The sequence below is a fragment of the Lipophrys pholis genome, assembly GCF_963383615.2.
Source record: "Lipophrys pholis genome assembly, chromosome: 18".
Lineage (NCBI taxonomy): Eukaryota > Metazoa > Chordata > Actinopteri > Blenniiformes > Blenniidae > Lipophrys > Lipophrys pholis.
Window position 1 is genome coordinate 16758407 of NC_137646.1, and position 19972 is coordinate 16778378.

The 19972-nt window shown below is 42.8% G+C and overlaps 1 protein-coding gene across 2 annotated transcripts; it reads right to left on the minus strand.

Moving 5' to 3' along the window:
- Nucleotides 1–141: 141 nt before the first annotated feature.
- Nucleotides 142–10696, minus strand: LOC308124076 (uncharacterized protein). 2 transcript variants are annotated; one of them, XM_080486881.1, is made up of 12 exons: nucleotides 10635–10696; nucleotides 9313–9373; nucleotides 3925–9221; nucleotides 3748–3809; nucleotides 3458–3642; nucleotides 2816–3183; nucleotides 2630–2691; nucleotides 2384–2532; nucleotides 2080–2288; nucleotides 1903–1964; nucleotides 1613–1797; nucleotides 142–1338 (listed from the first exon to the last, which is right to left on the minus strand). In XM_080486881.1, the coding sequence occupies exons 2-12, from the start codon at nucleotides 9356–9358 to the stop codon at nucleotides 827–829; spliced, it is 7137 nt and encodes a 2378-aa protein (XP_080343007.1). In that variant the 5' UTR covers nucleotides 9359–9373; nucleotides 10635–10696; the 3' UTR covers nucleotides 142–826. The 2 variants fall into 2 exon arrangements, with proteins under 2 accessions (XP_080343007.1, XP_080343008.1); XM_080486882.1 differs by lacking the exons at nucleotides 9313–9373; nucleotides 10635–10696 and having other exon boundaries at nucleotides 1613–1675; nucleotides 1749–1797; nucleotides 3925–4737.
- Between the last annotated feature and the right edge of the window lie 9276 nt (nucleotides 10697–19972).

The window sequence follows — 19972 nt, forward strand, 5'->3', positions numbered from 1 at the left end:
TTCTGGAACCCTAACCCCTTTCAAGTCTATTTCCTTGTGTTCTTCCAGGAAAAAAAAAAATGGATTGAATGAATCTGTGAGAATAGATCATGACAAAAATCAAGTTAAAAAAGATTTAAAAAAAACAAAAAACACCTCATAGTCCATACATGTTTCCAATACCTTTAATAGAAGCATCTTCAGTAAATTAAGATACAGCTTTCAGTGTCTTACATGGCCAAAACACTTCATCATTGCTTTTGTGATACAGTCGAGACCATCTATAGCATCCTATAGGATGTATAGCATCCCTGAATATAATTACATAAAAATAAAGGAAAGGTTAGAGAAAACTAATACTCAGAAAATACATTTAAATACTCCAACAGACTGGATATTCATACAGGACTTTGTCTGTTACATTTGTTGGATGCCTCCACATTCACTGAGGCTACATAATGATTTCACCTGAATTCTGGCTGTGAAGGTTACTCCACTGACGTTTTGATGTACATTTTGGAAGACAACAGCACAACTCCAAACTCTTGTTGAAATTTCATTCATATAAAATAAAGCTTCAAAAGACTTTGTCTGCAGTGTGAATGTTTTGATCATAAATAGCTTTGTTTTCACACAATAAATATGTTTGGTACTTTTACAATGTAGGTGAGTCAAAATCTGGATTTATTGAATGCCAGAACAGCAAAGTACTTTTTGATCAAGTCTATTCATCTTAAAGTTTTCTTCTGAAGTTCATTCCAATAGTAGTTCATCACGATTTAGCATTTTGAATGTCATCAAAGTCCTTCTTCATACCACTGACAGCAAACATTCTCTAGCAGAAGTTCTACTGCTGACATGAGAGCAGCCATGACAGCAGCACCAAGACGGAGGCGGTGCCAAGGCTGATCTTGTGGCTCACTCCACCTGCGGTTGTATTGGGAGCTGCAGTTGTTGTTACCACAGGAGCTGCAGTCGTAGCATTGGGCGCCATGGTTGTTGTTACCACAGGAGCTGCAGTCGTAGCATTGGGCGCCATGGTTGTAGCATTGGGAGCAGCAGTCGTTACATTGGGAGCAGCAGTCGTTGCATTGGGAGCAGCCGTCGTTACATTGGGAGCAGCAGTCGTTGCATTGGGAGCAGCCGTCGTTGCATTGGGAGCAGCAGTCGTTACATTGGGAGCAGCAGTCGTTGCATTGGGAGCAGCAGTCGTTACATTGGGAGCAGCAGTCGTTGCATTGGGAGCAGCCGTCGTTGCATTGGGAGCAGCCGTCGTTGCATTGGGAGCAGCAGTCGTTGCATTGGGAGCAGCAGTCGTTGCATTGGGAGCAGCAGTGGTCGTGTTTGCTATATTTGTTTCTGTCGAACAAAAGTAAAAAATTTCAATGAAACAACAGAAAAAAAAACAACTTATGTAATTGTATGCAACTCTTACTGAAGACTCAATGTAATTGTATATGGAATGCTATTTATTGACAAAAACGATCTCAGCCCATCGAGTGGATGAATGAAAAAGGTGGTATATAGGGTTAAATGCAAGATTTAGCAATATATGTTTAATAGAGGCCTATTCATTCAATCATCTATATTTCCATCCCTTCAACATGGAGGTGTGTGACTCCTGTTTACTTACCAACGACTCTGACAGAGTCCGTATCAATAGTAAGGTTGCCAGTGTTGTTGGGATTGGACGCAGCTTGAACGAAAGACAGTGAAACATTTTCAGCCGGTGGGATTTCTGAAGACGGCGCAGACGAATTGAACTGAACCTCCATATCTGCCTCAGTGTTTTCCATTCGCGTTATGGCTGAAGCTCGTCTGCACCAAAGAAACATAGAAACATTGACCAGGTGACATGAATGGAACTTTCCAACAGAGGCGATATGAACAATGACAATCAAACAGGTGATTGTATGACCGTACCTGAACGCTCTGACGAAGCAACCCAAGAAAAATCGAAACAATGGTCTGTAGGTACGGTCACACTGTGGGAAGTAAACAAGTACAGAAATGAGCAAAGTACCATTCAGGTTCATGAATGGAAAAAACAACAAACTCTAATCATCAACATTTATCAAGCAATTCTGAGACAGAACTCACCAGATTCAACAACGGCGCTTCAAGGGCTCTAAATGCTGGACTGTTGCGATCATTCAGGTCTTCTGTGAACACGGCCACAATGACAAATTGAAGAGTCACAATTGGTTGAGGAGCTTCAGTTGTTGTTACCACAGGAGCTGCAGTCGTAGCATTGGGCGCCATGGTTGTAGCATTGGGAGCTGCAGTCGTTGCAGTTGACACAGGAGTAGCTGTTGGATAAAAAGGGAAACAAGTCACTTCTTAAACAAGCCCTTCAACAACATTGTACATTTTTAATGAAATCGTGTTTTTAAATCGTGCTTACCTGTCCCGTTCACAACAATAGAGGTGGTGTCAATGTTGAAGGCTGTGACATTTCGAGCTGCAGCAGCCAAAACGTTTGCAATCTGAGCGTTGTTAGGAACCGACGTTGATGCAAAGGTAAGTTGCAACATGTTGATGATGGATCCATTTCTGCAAAAGGAATATTCATAATTTGGTTTTATTTGCCTGAATATCCATTTGATATTATTATTTTAGTTTTTTAAAGGAGACTGCTCAAATGACAAACCTGAATGACAACACTGATAACCGTCTAAATGAAGCAAATTCTCGTTGGTAGAAAGGGACAAGCTGCAAAAATACATAGGAGTTCTCCGTTAACATTCATTTAAATATTCATCTTATCTCCAATTTCATCATTTGTATCAAGTCTCATAAGATATTTCACAAAACTCTCAACTTTCAGAGCACTTACATTGGTTGTTATCGATGTTGCCCGAGCCATGAATGCAGCAGATGATGGATTTGACAAGTCACTTGTAAAAGTCTCTCCACGAGATGTGAAAGTCAAATCTGTTGTTGTTACTGCCTCTGCAGTTGGAGCAGCAGTCGTTACATTGGGAGCAGCAGTCGTTGCATTGGGAGCAGCAGTCGTTGCATTGGGAGCAGCAGTCGTTACATTGGGAGCAGCAGTCGTTGCATTGGGAGCAGCAGTCGTTGCATTGGGAGCAGCAGTCGTTACATTGGGAGCAGCAGTCGTTGCATTGGGAGCAGCCGTCGTTACATTGGGAGCAGCAGTCGTTGCATTGGGAGCAGCAGTGGTCGTGTTTGCTATATTTGTTTCTGTCGAACAAAAGTAAAAAATTTCAATGAAACAACAGAAAAAAAAAAAACTTATGTAATTGTATGCAACTCTTACTGAAGACTCAATGTAATTGTATATGGAATGCTATTTATTGACAAAAACGATCTCAGCCCATCGAGTGGATGAATGAAAAAGGTGGTATATAGGGTTAAATGCAAGATTTAGCAATATATGTTTAATAGAGGCCTATTCATTCAATCATCTATATTTCCATCCCTTCAACATGGAGGTGTGTGACTCCTGTTTACTTACCAACGACTCTGACAGAGTCCGTATCAATAGTAAGGTTGCCAGTGTTGTTGGGATTGGACGCAGCTTGAACGAAAGACATTGAAACATTTTCAGCCGGTGGGATTTCTGAAGACGGCGTTGACGAATTGAACTGGACCTCCAAATCTGCCTCAGTGTTTTCCATTCGCGTTCTGGCTGAAGCTCGTCTGCACCAAAGAAACATAGAAACATTGACCAGGTGACATGAATGGAACTTTCCAATAGAGGCGATATGAACAATGACAATCAAACAGGTGATTGTATGACCGTACCTGAACGCTCTGACGAAGCAACCCAAGAAAAATCGAAACAATGGTCTGTAGGTACGGTCACACTGTGGGAAGTAAACAAGTACAGAAATGAGCAAAGTACCATTCAGGTTCATGAATGGAAAAAACAACAAACTCTAATCATCAACATTTATCAAGCAATTCTGAGACAGAACTCACCAGATTCAACAACGGCGCTTCAAGGGCTCTAAATGCTGGACTGTTGCGATCATTCAGGTCTTCTGTGAACACGGCCACAATGACAAACCCAACAACCACAGTTGGTGGAGGAGCTTCAGTTGTTGTTACCACGGGAGCTGGAGTCGTGCTCAGGAGAGTCGTTGCTATCGTAGTTGAAACAACAGCTGTTGAGCCTGGAGTTGCCGTAGAACCTGGGGTTGCTGTTGATTCAGGAGTTGCCGTTGAGCCCGGCGTTGCCGTTGAACCTGGAATTGCTGTTGATCCTACAGTTGCTGTTGATCCAGCAGTTGCTGTCAAACCTGGAGTTGCTGTTGATCCAGCAGTTGCCGTTGATGTTGGAGTTTCTGTTGAACCTGGAGTTGCTGTTGTGCCAGGGGTTGCGGTTGATCCAGCAGTTGCTGTTGAGCCTGGGGTTGCTGTTGAACCAGGGGTTGCTGTTGAACCTGGAGTTGCTGTTGATCCTGGAGTTGCTGTTGATCCAGCAGTTGCTGTTGAACCTGGAGTTGCTGTTGAGCCAGCAGTTGCTGTTGATCCTTGAGTTGCCGTAGATCCAGCAGTTGCTGTTGATCCAGGAGTTGCCGTTGATCCTGGAGTTGCTGTTGATCCAGCGGTTGCTGTCGAACCTGGAGTTGCTGTTGAACCAGCAGTTGCTGTTGATCCAGCGGTTGCTGTTGAACCTGGAGTTGCCGTTGATCCTGGAGTTGCTGTTGATCCAGCAGTTGCTGTCGAACCTGGGGTTGCCGTTGATCCAGTGGTTGCTGTCGAACCTGGAGTTGCCGTTGATCCTGAAGTTGCTGTTGATCCTGGAGTTTCTGTTGATCCAGCGGTTGCTGTCGAACCTGGGGTTGCTGTTGAGCCAGCGGTTGCTGTCGAACCTGGAGTTGCTGTTGATCCTGGAGTTGCTGTTGATCCAGCGGTTGCTGTCGAACCTGGAGTTGCTGTAGATCCAGCAGTTGCTGTTGGACCTGGAGTTGCTGTTGAGCCAGGGGTTGCTGTTGATGTTGGAGTTGCTGTTGTGTCAGGGGTTGCTGTTGATCCAGCAGTTGCTGTTGAACCTGGAGTTGCAGTTGATCCTGGAGTTGCTGTTGAACCTGGGGTTGCCGTTGATCCCGCAGTTGCTGTCGAACCTGGAGTTGCTGTTGAGCCAGGGGTTGCTGTTGATGTTGGAGTTGCTGTTGTGTCAGGGGTTGCTGTTGATCCAGCAGTTGCTGTTGAACCTGGAGTTGCAGTTGATCCTGGAGTTGCTGTTGAACCTGGGGTTGCCGTTGATCCCGCAGTTGCTGTCGAACCTGGAGTTGCTGTTGATTCAGCGGTTGCTGTCGAACCTGGAGTTGCCGTTGATCCTGGAGTTGCTGTTGATCCAGCGGTTGCTGTCGAACCTGGAGTTGCTGTTGAACCAGCAGTTGCTGTTGATCCAGCGGTTGCTGTTGAACCTGGAGTTGCCGTTGATCCTGGAGTTGCTGTTGAGCCAGCAGTTGCTGTTGATCCAGCAGTTGCTGTCGAACCTGGAGTTGCTGTTGATCCAGCAGTTGCCGTTGATGTTGGAGTTTCTGTTGAACCTGGAGTTGCTGTTGTGCCAGGGGTTGCGGTTGATCCAGCAGTTGCTGTTGAGCCTGGGGTTGCTGTTGAACCTGGAGTTGCTGTTGAGCCAGCAGTTGCTGTTGATCCTTGAGTTGCCGTAGATCCAGCAGTTGCTGTTGATCCAGGAGTTGCCGTTGATCCTGGAGTTGCTGTTGATCCAGCGGTTGCTGTCGAACCTGGAGTTGCTGTTGAACCAGCAGTTGCTGTTGATCCAGCGGTTGCTGTTGAACCTGGAGTTGCCGTTGATCCTGGAGTTGCTGTTGATCCAGCAGTTGCTGTCGAACCTGGGGTTGCCGTTGATCCAGTGGTTGCTGTCGAACCTGGAGTTGCCGTTGATCCTGAAGTTGCTGTTGATCCTGGAGTTTCTGTTGATCCAGCGGTTGCTGTCGAACCTGGGGTTGCTGTTGAGCCAGCGGTTGCTGTCGAACCTGGAGTTGCTGTTGATCCTGGAGTTGCTGTTGATCCAGCGGTTGCTGTCGAACCTGGAGTTGCTGTAGATCCAGCAGTTGCTGTTGGACCTGGAGTTGCTGTTGAGCCAGGGGTTGCTGTTGATGTTGGAGTTGCTGTTGTGTCAGGGGTTGCTGTTGATCCAGCAGTTGCTGTTGAACCTGGAGTTGCAGTTGATCCTGGAGTTGCTGTTGAACCTGGGGTTGCCGTTGATCCCGCAGTTGCTGTCGAACCTGGAGTTGCTGTTGATTCAGCGGTTGCTGTTGAACCTGGAGTTGCCGTTGATCCTGGAGTTGCTGTTGATCCAGCGGTTGCTGTCGAACCTGGAGTTGCTGTTGAACCAGCAGTTGCTGTTGATCCAGCGGTTGCTGTTGAACCTGGAGTTGCCGTTGATCCTGGAGTTGCTGTTGAGCCAGCAGTTGCTGTTGATCCTTGAGTTGCCGTTGATTCAGCAGTTACTGTTGTTTCAGGAGTTGCCGTTGATCCTTGAGTTGCCGTTGATCCAGCAGTTGCTGTTGAACCTGGAGTTGCTGTTGAGCCAGCAGTTGCTGTTGATCCTTGAGTTGCCGTTGATCCAGCAGTTGCTGTTGATCCAGGAGTTGCCGTTGATCCTGGAGTTGCTGTTGATCCAGCAGTTGCTGTTGATCCTGGAGTTGCTGTTGAGCCAGCAGTGACTGTTGAACCTGGAGTTGCCGTTGATCCTGGAGTTGCTGTTGAACCTGGGGTTGCTGTTGATCCAGTAGTTGCTGTTGAACCTGGGGTTGCTGTTGATCCAGCAGTTGCTGTCGAACCTGGAGTTGCTGTTGATCCAGCAGTTGCTGTTGAACCTGGAGTTGTTGTTGATCCAGCGGTTGCTGTTGAACCTGGAGTTGCTGTTGATCCAGCAGTTGCTGTTGAACCTGGAGTTGCTGTCGAGGCAGGGGTTGCTGTTGATCCAGCAGTGGCTGTCGAACCTGGAGTTGCTGTTGATCCTGGAGTTTCTGTTGATCCAGCCGTTGGTGATGATCCTGGAGTTGCCGTTGATCCAGCAGTTGCTGATGATCCTGGAGTTGCCGTTGATCCAGCAGTTGCTGTTGATCCAGAAGTTGCCGTTGATCCTGGAGTTGCTGTTGATGCTGGAGTTGCTGTTGATGCTGGAGTTGCTGTTGAACCTGGAGTTGCTGTTGTGCCAGGGGTTGCCGTTGATCCAGCAGTTGCTGTTGATCCAGCAGTTGCTGTTGAACCTGGAGTTGCCGTTGTTCCTGGAGTTGCTGTTGAACCTGGGGTTGCTGTTGATCCAGTAGTTGCTGTTGAACCTGGGGTTGCTGTTGATCCAGTGGTTGCTGTCGAACCTGGAGTTGCTGTTGAACCAGCGGTTGCTGTCGAACCTGGAGTTGCTGTTGATCCAGCGGTTGCTGTTGATCCAGCAGTTGCTGTTGAACCTGGAGTTGCCGTTGATCCTGGAGTTGCTGTTGAGCCAGCAGTTGCTGTTGATCCTTGAGTTGCCGTTGATTCAGCAGTTACTGTTGTTTCAGGAGTTGCCGTTGATCCTTGAGTTGCCGTTGATCCAGCAGTTGCTGTTGAACCTGGAGTTGCTGTTGAGCCAGCAGTTGCTGTTGATCCTTGAGTTGCCGTTGATCCAGCAGTTGCTGTTGATCCAGGAGTTGCCGTTGATCCAGCAGTTGCTGTTGATCCTGGAGTTGCTGTTGAGCCAGCAGTGACTGTTGAACCTGGAGTTGCCGTTGATCCTGGAGTTGCTGTTGAACCTGGGGTTGCTGTTGATCCAGTAGTTGCTGTTGAACCTGGGGTTGCTGTTGATCCAGCAGTTGCTGTCGAACCTGGAGTTGCTGTTGATCCAGCGGTTGCTGTCGAACCTGGAGTTGCTGTTGAGGCAGGGGTTGCTGTTGATCCAGCGGTTGCTGTTGAACCTGGAGTTGCTGTTGATCCAGCAGTTGCTGTTGAACCTGGAGTTGCTGTCGAGGCAGGGGTTGCTGTTGATCCAGCAGTGGCTGTCGAACCTGGAGTTGCTGTTGATCCTGGAGTTTCTGTTGATCCAGCCGTTGGTGATGATCCTGGAGTTGCCGTTGATCCAGCAGTTGCTGTTGATCCAGCAGTTGCTGATGATCCTGGAGTTGCCGTTGATCCAGCAGTTGCTGTTGATCCAGAAGTTGCCGTTGATCCTGGAGTTGCTGTTGATGCTGGAGTTGCTGTTGATGCTGGAGTTGCTGTTGAACCTGGAGTTGCTGTTGTGCCAGGGGTTGCCGTTGATCCAGCAGTTGCTGTTGATCCAGCAGTTGCTGTTGAACCTGGAGTTGCCGTTGTTCCTGGAGTTGCTGTTGAACCTGGGGTTGCTGTTGATCCAGTAGTTGCTGTTGAACCTGGGGTTGCTGTTGATCCAGTGGTTGCTGTCGAACCTGGAGTTGCTGTTGAACCAGCGGTTGCTGTCGAACCTGGAGTTGCTGTTGATCCAGCGGTTGCTGTTGATCCAGCAGTTGCTGTTGAACCTGGAGTTGCCGTTGATCCTGGAGTTGCTGTTGAGCCAGCAGTTGCTGTTGATCCTTGAGTTGCCGTTGATTCAGCAGTTACTGTTGTTTCAGGAGTTGCGGTTGATCCTTGAGTTGCCGTTGATCCAGCAGTTGCTGTTGAACCTGGAGTTGCTGTTGAGCCAGCAGTTGCTGTTGATCCTTGAGTTGCCGTTGATCCAGCAGTTGCTGTTGATCCAGGAGTTGCCGTTGATCCTGGAGTTGCTGTTGATCCAGCAGTTGCTGTTGATCCTGGAGTTGCTGTTGAGCCAGCAGTGACTGTTGAACCTGGAGTTGCCGTTGATCCTGGAGTTGCTGTTGAACCTGGGGTTGCTGTTGATCCAGTAGTTGCTGTTGAACCTGGGGTTGCTGTTGATCCAGCAGTTGCTGTCGAACCTGGAGTTGCTGTTGATCCAGCGGTTGCTGTCGAACCTGGAGTTGCTGTTGATCCAGCGGTTGCTGTTGATCCTGCAGTTGCTGTTGAACCTGGAGTTGCCGTTGATCCTGGAGTTGCTGTTGAGCCAGCAGTTGCTGTTGATCCTTGAGTTGCCGTTGATCCAGCAGTTACTGTTGATTCAGGAGTTGCCGTTGATCCTTGAGTTGCCGTTGATCCTTGAGTTGCTGTTGATCCAGGAGTTGCCATTGATCCTGGAGTTGCTGTTGATCCAGCAGTTGCTGTTGAACCTGGAGTTGCTGTTGAGCCAGCAGTTTCTGTTGATCCTTGAGATGACACTTCTCCAACGGTTGCTGTAAACCACATTGACAAGGATTAAAGCTAAATCCAGTTCACACTATGTTTTGTTTCTCCCCTCTTAGTCTATAAAAATCCCTCACTTACCAATTAGTATCACAATAATGGTTATTAGCTGTCTGTTCCCCATCATGGCCGCCGCTTGAGTCTGAAATGTTGGAAAGTACAAGTCAGTGCATGAAACTCTTTCACGTACAATTCATGACAATCATTCATAAAAAAATTATTTATGTGTATTATAGTTGGATATTTATAGTTCTGTCAATAGGGGACATTATATTATGCCAAGTAGAATATAAAACTATCAAACTCCTGTATTGAATCAAATAAGATGTATTTTTCCACCGTTCCTTTATCCCACTTCAGTAAACAAAGTTTCTCACTACAAAGTTGATTCCTCACCATTCACTTTTTAACCAATAGACATATACACACTTCAGTCCAATTCTATTTTAGTTCATCAGTTAACATAAACATGTTTTAATGTAAAACAGCCAGCTTCATATTAAGTCTTTCTTTACACTGAGCGTGAAACCCTCTAAATATATTTAATAGTATTGCTGTGGAGGATTCACTCAACATGAATTTCGCCGTTATTAAATGTAATTATTAAATCTGTAGGTAAGTGGGAATTCATATTAAGTATGTGATGTGAGTTTGTTTTATCTCGTCGTAGTCTAGCAAATACTGAATTAATTCCATGAGTATTTAATTCTGTACCACAGTATGAATGTGCAAAATAATACATTCAAACTAAAGAAGTTCTCTTCATTTCATCATTATTTTTTTCATGATTACATTTTTACTTTATTTTAATGTCTTTGTAAACAGGTAAAAAAAAACAGAAACAGAAAACGAACATCAAATAGTGCGATGAAATCAATAATCCAGACACTGTCAGTGTCATAGGATAATCTTAAGGCTCAAGAGATAAACCTCCATCACCCCTTTGTGCCACACCCAGATGTTAATGGTGTTTAAAAAAAATATTTTTCTAACAAACTGACAGGATTGTTATTTATTTAAAATATGAAATAAAAAATAATAAAAACATTTTCTTTAATAAGTTGGCAAAAATCCTTTGGAGTTCATTCCTCTGAAGTCCAACCGTTAAAAAAGATATCAGTGCCGTCTGATTCAAATTCAATGAAGCTTAGTTAAAGTTAAAACAGTCCAAACAGGAAATAAAAAGAATCAATTCATAACTCAAGATTTCATCTTATATGGGTAAAATCAAACCCTTTTCAACACAGACGTGAAATGTCAACATTTGTTTTATAACCATTTTCACCTCCACATAGACCAAAGGGTTGAATAACATGTAATTATCAGATTAAAGTTTTGTAATGTGCAATTTAATTGACTTCAAATCTATCGTATGTGAACCTCATGCACAAAAATGTACATACCCGAATTCAGAGTGCGTTTTGTTAAGTCCTCTGTGATTGTCCCTCCTGCTTCCTTATCCCTTATGATGCTGCCAACCTCCTTCGGGTCATTTATATGTACAATAGTGTGACGTATGACAAGATTTCTTTGTGCGATGTTTCAACACGTCAATGTCGACGAAATGAAGGAAGTGGAAAAAAAAAAACACCAAAAAAAAAACAAAAAACAGGTGCATGTTCATTGTCACAAGGCAGATCCGACAACTTTTGTCAGATACATTCCACACAAGTGGACTAACCAGTGGCAGAGATCTTGTCTGTTCAAGCCGCAGGTCCAGTTTTGGGGCATGACATTTGGTATATCGATTAACTTATGGTCACAGAGGAATGCAACAGTCGCTCTTTGCTTTGCACGGAAGTATTCCCGAAAGTACTCGTGTATTTTTGGGTGAGCAGAGAATGAGACTAAAAAGAATCTTAAAAGTCCCATTTATACGCACATTCATCGTGCCAACAACAATCGCTTGCAAAGTTTGTCACTGAATCCTGCGGCGAAGCATCAAACACATAGTTTGCTCTTGAATAAGTTAGTATCCGCCAAGGGGCGTCTCTGCCCGGGGTTTGCATGTTCTCCCTGTTCATTGCTTACTTAGGTTTCCTCTCATATTCCAAAATATCTGTTTTGAGGTGAATTCGTGGCTCTTAAATGTGGAAATAGGGCAACATGACCAACATCATAGGATGAATGCCATTACCGTTCTGGGCAATAAGCCGACAGAACAGTCCCAACAGATTAGGAAAAACATTTCCCCCCGTAATATTTAAATGAATTAAATGATAACCACAAAAAAAAAAAAAAAAAAAAAAGAAAAGAATAAGAATTTATTTTTCAAGTGGACAATGGTATTATGGCCAGTGCTGCGTTTCTGGGAAACCGTTGGCAACAACGGGACCAAAAGACGCAAATTCGTCTCTTCATTTCTAATTCACTTACTTCTGGCGTTACCTCTGTGAGCAGATGAACATATGAGGGTGTTTTCCTCAAATGGAAACCACAATACACAGAAATCCTCCCTGTGAGAGAATTCAGCCTATAACTGGACGAACCACTGCGCACGTAAAAGAGCATCAGTCAGCGCTTGGCTTTTCTTTCCTAATCCCTGTTCTGGCCAAGCATGGCACTGATGATGGCTGAGTAATTTGTTGCTTTGTAAAAGACAGCAGAAGAAACGAAGGCAAAACAAATACATATGAACCGGACTGTAATCCATGCTCTGGTTACCGGCTGGATTACTGTACTTCATGTTGGAAAACATAAGCACATTTAAGTTTTTTTATTAATTTTTTTTTAAATTTTAAATCCCCCCATTGTAACGTTGGAGACTGAACTGATGGGCTGCTCCTGGTGCAGCCTCCAGTGTGGACGTAAAGCCCTTTATCAGTAAGGATGGTCTAAATGCATTCTTCTGTGGCATGTGGCATTCGTTTATTATTTTACATTGCTTTTTGGAAGTCAATGAATGAGGGGAAACATGTTTTGAAAGATGCGAGTCTGACGCGGCCGAATACACGTACCAGCTTTAAAGAATTAAAGAATAATGATGTATTTCAATGTGACCGTTCATTCCATAGAAACTAAAATCAGTTCATCTTCTATCGCATTTTATCCTACTTGAAGTCTTGGGGCATATTTTCACAATACAGTCGTGCATTAACACAGCTCCCAAATCTACATTTGGCGTAGAGGGAGCCTTTAAATACATGCAAGTTATTATTATTAGGTGCATATTGTCACGCATAGTTTTTAACTGTGTGCTGTTTGGTATTGTAGTTGGTACCTCTCCTCGTATTTCTTCAACATCTCAGTGAGTGACCGATTGCAACCTATTGATTCTATATTAATAAATGAGCTCCATCTACATTACATCACAGCATCGTGTGCTTTCTTTCAAGAATTTCACATGGATAATTAAAGTATTTCTGATTCGTTCGTGTTGCTCTTGGTGACTAAAGAGCTTTAAGCTTTGGATGACCGAAGGTGAGGGACGGGGCATGCTTGAGAAAACAACGCACTTCCCTCGAGCAAAAGAAGGAGGATTAACGCGTTGTTCTGTTGCGTCGACTCGGCTGGGACTCAGTGAGGTGTGTGAGAGAAATCGGAAAAAGGTGACGAGGAGGTCGAGTCGGCCCGTCGTCGTGGTTTCTTCTGGAGAAAAGTGACGAGGAGCTTTGAAGATCAGATTTAAAGATTTAAAAAGTTTAAGACAATTTTATCACATTATTCTTGCGAGAAGAGACGATGTCACGGTACAAACCTTCGCATGATTGTCCAGGAGTCTGTACCACCATGAAGTCAGACAGCGCCCTCTTAAAGGCTGATTTGTTTTGAGAAAGATCCACGTGCTTCCTGCACTGTGGACTCTGAAGGTCACAGAAAGTAGCGCAGAGGTTCCAGAAGAGCCGACACAGGTCATCCTTGAAGCTCAGGACCGTGAACTTGCACATCATTCTTTACGGTACAAAAACGAGATTTCTCTCACCTGAAGTCAGTGATTTATTCAGCTGTTGAAGTTTTAACATCCTCAGTCAGGTTTTATTGTAGTTTTGTAGTTTTGATCGGAACCTTTTGTTTTTGTCATTTTGTGGCTGATTTTGTCCCTACAATTGCGTTTAGGGAGTAATCTATGACGAGTCGGCATTCGACGTGGCTGTCAAATATCTTCCATTGACTTGTTTAATTGTCGTTGACGTCACTGGTTGTTGGCGTTGTGGATCTCTTCCATTGTAGACGATATAGAGCTTCTCACAATTAGTACGGCTTGTAGACTGAGGATTATCGATCGTATCAGTGTTACCGTGTACACATTTTCTATAGCTCCATTGGGAGGTTTTCTTCCCATTCCTGTTGATGCCACCAATTCTCGATTTTGTTTCTAATATAAGCTCGTAGTTGAAACATCCTGTGACGGTCTAACTGGCTCAACGGTTAAAGGATTTACAGCGAAAGTTTCACCTGCAGTGACAGTTGAAGGGTTGCTGACGGTTTTTGGTGCAGCTGTAGGTGTCGCTTGTGTCGATTCCGACGTTTTTCCTGTTATACTGGATGGAGTCACTTGAGTCCATGTTCTCGGTGGCTCTGACGTAAAAGAGCTATCTATTCTCGACTGGGTGCCCGAAATGAATGTCAGCGTCGTTGTCTCTTCATCTCCCCGGAATTTTAAGTTTCATTTCACAGAGTTGGTCCTGCACTTTTCACTTGATGATGAGGGAAACTAAGTGTTTGGGTGTCGCGGAGGATGAATGTTTAAAGAGGAAGTCACACATAAAATCTACAAAACTAGAAAAACTAAAAAACTATTGCTGTATTATACAAAGTGGATGACAAGGTAGTGTGTAGGTTTTAGAACTCTCTGATTGTTCCATGTCTGACCTGCTGTGTTGAAGTCTGCGGAAATGCCAGTAACACACACATTCAGTTACTTTTCATTTTACGGAAAAGAGGAAGAATCAATCGGACGAAATATGGAGATCCCACAAGCACGCTGGTCAACCAGTTAAAAGTGATCAAATTTCACGACATAGCAGATTACAGTATTCTGCAGATAATGTAGGAGACGCAAAAAGGAATTTTACCATCAATGTTCAAAATAAATTTTGCAAAAAGAGAACGTCACTATAACTTAAATGGAAGAGAAACCTTCAAAAGAAAAAAAAGAAAAAGAAAGGGAACGGTGGATTTCAGTAAAAAGGGTGCAGTTATGGAATAATCTAGATAAGGATGCGCAAGACATAAGACACACCCTAGATTAAAAACAGGCGATTAAAACGAGGTTTTCATTGATAAACAATGAAACATTGTAGAAGTGTTTATGTATTTATTTATTTTTCCTATTTTCTGAGTGATTGTTTGGTAGTTTTGTTTTGTTTTTTGATAAATATAACACAATCGAGAGTAGCTATTTAGGCCACTTGGGACTTTATGGTGATTTTGTTTAATATTTACTTTAATAGGAAAATTTGAAAACTCATGTCCTGTAATGCATTGTAAACTTTTGTTTGCCATTTGTCATTATTTGTGGTGTTTGTTCATCTTAAAAACTGCTTGTCTGGAAAAATTGCCATTCCCGTTTGAGGTGTTGTCACAGTTAGAGCCGAACTCTAAACCTGACCTCCGAGTCGAAGACGACACGTTCGGCGCTGAATTAGCGGGAATCAAATTCCATCTTTTTGCTGCGGAGGCAAATGTCTCCAGAGCAGGTGAGCTCGGCGACGAGACGCTGCCGGATATGTTTTCAGATGTACTGGGATGTGTTTGTGATAACTGCGGAATGCTGCTGTGTGTGATCGGTGACATCTGCAACCCGAGGTGTGGCCCGTGTGGCAGTCACACTTGTGGGTTTTAGTTTTTTTTTTTTTCCTTGATATTTGAGCGGGTTTTCCCGTACAGATACTGTGTTTGCCCATGATCACTGAGCCTCATTGGGCTGCGGAGACATTTGACGTTAGGCTGGTTTGGGTGCGTTCTCAGCGAGCAGTCCGTCGCGAGAAAAAGCATCACGATCGCTCACGGTGAATGCTTTGAATTCCCTCTGTTGATTCACGAGGTTCGCTGGCCCTCCTTCGATTTGTCTGTCTAACCTGGACACTAATCCACCGTAATATCATTTGCTTCTGTGGGAGAGGCCACTGCGTGCGCCCGGTCCGTATTAGTCGTCACCGTGGCGTGGCTGCGTGGTTTCGATGGCCTTCTGCGTGGCAGTGGGAACAAAGAACTGTTTTTAAGTTGTTGCTGGCAATCCCAATGTGCGGCCTTCAAGAGCCGTGTGGTTGAGAGGAAGCCAAGAAAATACATAGCGACAATCAAACACTTTTTGTTTCCATACTCGTTTGGGGATTCGCTTCTGTTTGTAAAAGCAAAATAGACAGAAGACCCCGTCCTATTTGTACTCATGTGTCCAGACCTGTTCTTGGAGATGTTGGCTTTTATAGTCAAAAGGTTTTTGTGAATCTTTTGCTGGAGTCATCAGCAGCTTTTTCTTTTACAAAGTGTGGGGAGCTCGTTATACCCTGACATTGAGGTGCACTTACTTTTTTCATTCCCTTGGATTTCGCTTTTAAATTGACGACGACGTAGCTAATCAACTTCCATATAAAGTTTTGCCGTGTCTTCCAAAACTACCATTTGTGGCGCACCCATTAGATTAATGAAGTATATAATTGAGAACTAGGAGTAAGATTCCTGTTTTCAGCTCTTTCGTCATGAACTATATTTTCTCATTTCTATTGTTTCTCAGCTCGTAATAAATATACGGGTAAGTGAGCATCGCTGGTGTTGAAAGCAACGGAGCTTGTGCACATTCAATAACTTGTTATTTTCCTACGAGACGTTTCACTTATTGCACTTATGGAAACAGACAAACAAACAGGCTGTGAAAAGAGTCATAGTTGATAGATGCAAGCGATGACTCTCCATGTGCCTTGAGGTCATCTGATAACAATGGGGAGATTAAAAAGAAGAAAAAAAACACTTCAGGGATTTGTTTCACTTTTATTCACGGCTGAGCCTTCTCCGTTAACCCTTTAGGGGGCCTGTGGCCATCTCCAGCTTTCAAAACTGTTAGAGGACTTATAAAGGTGATAGTTGATGACACTACGTGTTGGTTCAGATGGGACCAAAAGATTGTGAATGTTTTTTTAGTTTTTTGATCCAGTGCAAATTTCATCCTATTTAGAGATTTGTTTATTATTATAATGTCATTTTGGCCAATAACAATTGATAAATCCTTCAAGTTCTTTGAAGGGATGGCAAACCGTCACCGTTTTTTTAAAACAGATTACATTTCTTGTTGCAGTAATAGAATTGAATACAAAGACTGTTGTTTATAAAAGGAATTAAGGGCCTACTGTCTATTTGCTATGCCAATTTTGATGTCTTAATGATTTTTTGTCATTAAAAAAAAACTAAAACCTGCAGGTTACTGCAAAATCTGTGACCATTAATCATAGACAGGCTGGAAAATGCTGACATAAACGTGGTCTAATGAAACAACTTGCTTCAGATGTGCAATCCATTCAACAGTATATCATATACGTTATGTAGACGAAACAAGGTGGGTCAATAGAATGTGGTCTGGTAACTTTGTCTCGACCAATCACTTGTCTGTCTGTCGTTCTCTTTTCTCTCTCTGACGCACACACACACACACACACACACACACACACACACACACACACACACACACACACACACACACACACACACACACACACACACACACACACACACACACACACACACACACGTTCTCTCGCATACAGTATTCCAGCTCTTATCCACGGGCAGATCTAACTTGTAGACGTTCCTGATCCAGTCTGAACACTCAGACAAAGAGCTGGACGACAAAGAACCCAATGATTACGTCACAATATCTAAAAATGACAGCCCGTCAACAATGCTGATAGTAGATCTGACGCATAAACTCACTTAACATTGCTCTTTCGGTCAAAATGAAACTTAAAAACCTGAACAACGTTTATATTTAAGCTCTTTTCTGCAACCGGTTTTTCTGGATGTTGCTACACCTGTCAGACAATAATGACCGCCGGTTGTAAATGACACATGTTATTTAGAAATAAACATGCGACATGTTTCTTCGGGCGCTAATGTGCCATGCACAAGTACTGCTTAAAATAGTTCACGTTACTCCCATCATGTTCTCATAATCGAACAACAACACATCCTGTTTGGTGACAATTCCTTCTATATCACCGCCATCATCTCATGGTGACTCAAAGTACCCATGACACTGTAACATGAAAAAAACATCTATTGGTAAAAATAGATTTTCAACTCGTTTGAGTTCGGAGGGGGGCAATCTGGGTGGAAACAGTGTTTGCTGACAGAAAAGCAGAGAGCACAATAGAAAATGACTGACCGCATGTCTTCGTGGTTTAATGAGCTTTGAAATGTGTGTTTTTTGCACATCATTAATCAAGGGGCGGTCTTAAATATCTAACTTTTATTAAAGTTTCGGGAGAATATTTCGGAGCGTCATAGTGAGATGACCTGAATGATGGAACCATAAATATTCTTACATTAATACTGATTGTTTAAAAGTTAAAAAAAATTTAAAACAATAACAATAATAAGTAATTGGCTAATTGCATAGCGTATATAAACTATTGTTGTTGTTTTTTGTTTTTTTTTATGTGCATGGTCGTGTGAGATGTTATAGATGTGAATATTGCCAGTTTTTCAGTCAATGTCAGGAGATTGCATGCTCTCCTTTTTCATGGGTTGTCAACAAGTGCTTGGGCTTCCTCTCACTGTCCCAAAGCGTGTCTGTCGGTCTGTCTGCCTGTCTGTTTGCACTGTAATGGACTGGTGCTCACAGGTCACCAGTGCAGTGACCGCCATCCACGGGAAATGTTTCCAGCTCAGCGCCGCCATGGATTGTGAAATAGTATGGAAAAACTTTGACATAGTAGCTCAGATTCTCAAAAAATAATGATTTTGCTTTCGCTCACTACATTTGAACATAAATATCTGTACGTTATACTCCCAGAACCACAGAGAGAAATCAGCGCGTACACTCTGGAACACTGCACTACACTGACATGGAAGAACGTCCTGTTTCACAATGACTTTACTTAAAACAAAATGTATAATGCGGTGAAGAATAACTCAAAATTGTTTTGGCTCTTGTTTATTAATTAGGCATTTCTTTAATTTCAGACTCAAACTGAGATACAGGTTTGGGTATGATCTGTGGTTTTACAAATGATCAAAGTTTTGAATCCATGCGAACAGACAGTTTCAGAAATGACAATTATATTTTGTATATACACATATTTGCACATTGTTACTGTTGTACTTTATAGAACCTGCATTTTCTCACTTTAATTTAAGTAGATGAGTTGACTGTGTATACATTTATCAGATATTTTACAGAAATATTTGTATTAAAATAACCGATGACAGGTTTGCCATTTCTGCATTGAACATACATGCTGCTGTGCAATACTATCAGTACAGGCAGTACTATATCATTATCCAATGGCAGCTCTGCGACTTTCCAGGTAACACATGTCTATGCTGACATGTGTTGTAAATGCATGTCTACACTGACAAGTGAAGGATTGGTTGTCTGAAAGGTAACCTCCTGTTCAGCGGAGCAAAAAAATTCCATATATCCAAAAAGGTTTCAATGAACAAAGGAAAGTGACTTGATCACATCGGTCCCTCGACTCAATTACAACTGAACTGAGACAGAAAAACACAATTGGTTTTAGTAAAGAGCAGCTGGAAAATAGTTTGTGAAGCACATCCAATCATCTCTCTACAAATGTCCTCAAGATAGCTATCCTTCTATAAATAGACTTGAACGTGTCATTCTTCCGCGTACTGGTCACTGTAAAGGGCCTGCAGCTGCAAGTGTGATTGTCTGCTTCCCTGTATTAAAGTGAGCAAACACTAATAAAAGTGCACATACAAAGGTGGACAATAGAGTCTGAGATTCTTTTTGTTTGTTGTTTTTTTTTAAATATATTTATTTTCTTCAAGATCAAATAAAACAATGTTAAACTTGCAACTAATGCAACCTGTCAAATAGACATAGCCTTGAAACAGTTTTTGCTGTTTTCCTACATTATTATCTTTTGATAATAAATTAGTTTTGGTTTTTTTCAAAGTCAAATTGTAATTTGTCCAGAACACTTACAAATTTAGAGAAATCAGTGTCAATATATGTTTGTTTCCTTTTATTAGAGCTGACATTTGCATGTTTGTTATTGGCATGAGCTTTCCTGGTACTTAATGATACGTTAGGGACATGAACTACACAAGACCCACTATTGTATGACTACATATGCAGCCATGCCAAGTTTTACTTTAAAAGACTTCAATAAAGTTTTCGTGAGATGTTTATTCGAACGGGTGAAACAATAGCGACGACAACCACAATGGGCTATATAAATGTTATGAGGGGTGCCGGAAGATTTTATGTGTTGCACCACATATAATCTGAAGCATGTTGCTGTCATGTTGAAGTGAAGTGTACTCTTCACCTATCCAACACACCCTGGCATACCTTACGTGCCATTTGCTGATAGGAGGTGCCTTTATCATTTTGTCAGCTGTGCTGGAAACATCCTGTGTTACAGCACTGCCTTTGTTGTGACACAGCCACACCTGTGATTTGTAAATTACGTACTTTTTTGGGGGTCTGAAGCTTTGATTATCTATTATATATATAGATAATAGTGCTTGTTGAGTTTATCAGTCAATTTCATTCTTATAGCCCCATATATGTATATATAAAACAAACAAATATCAAATATATATATATATATATATATAT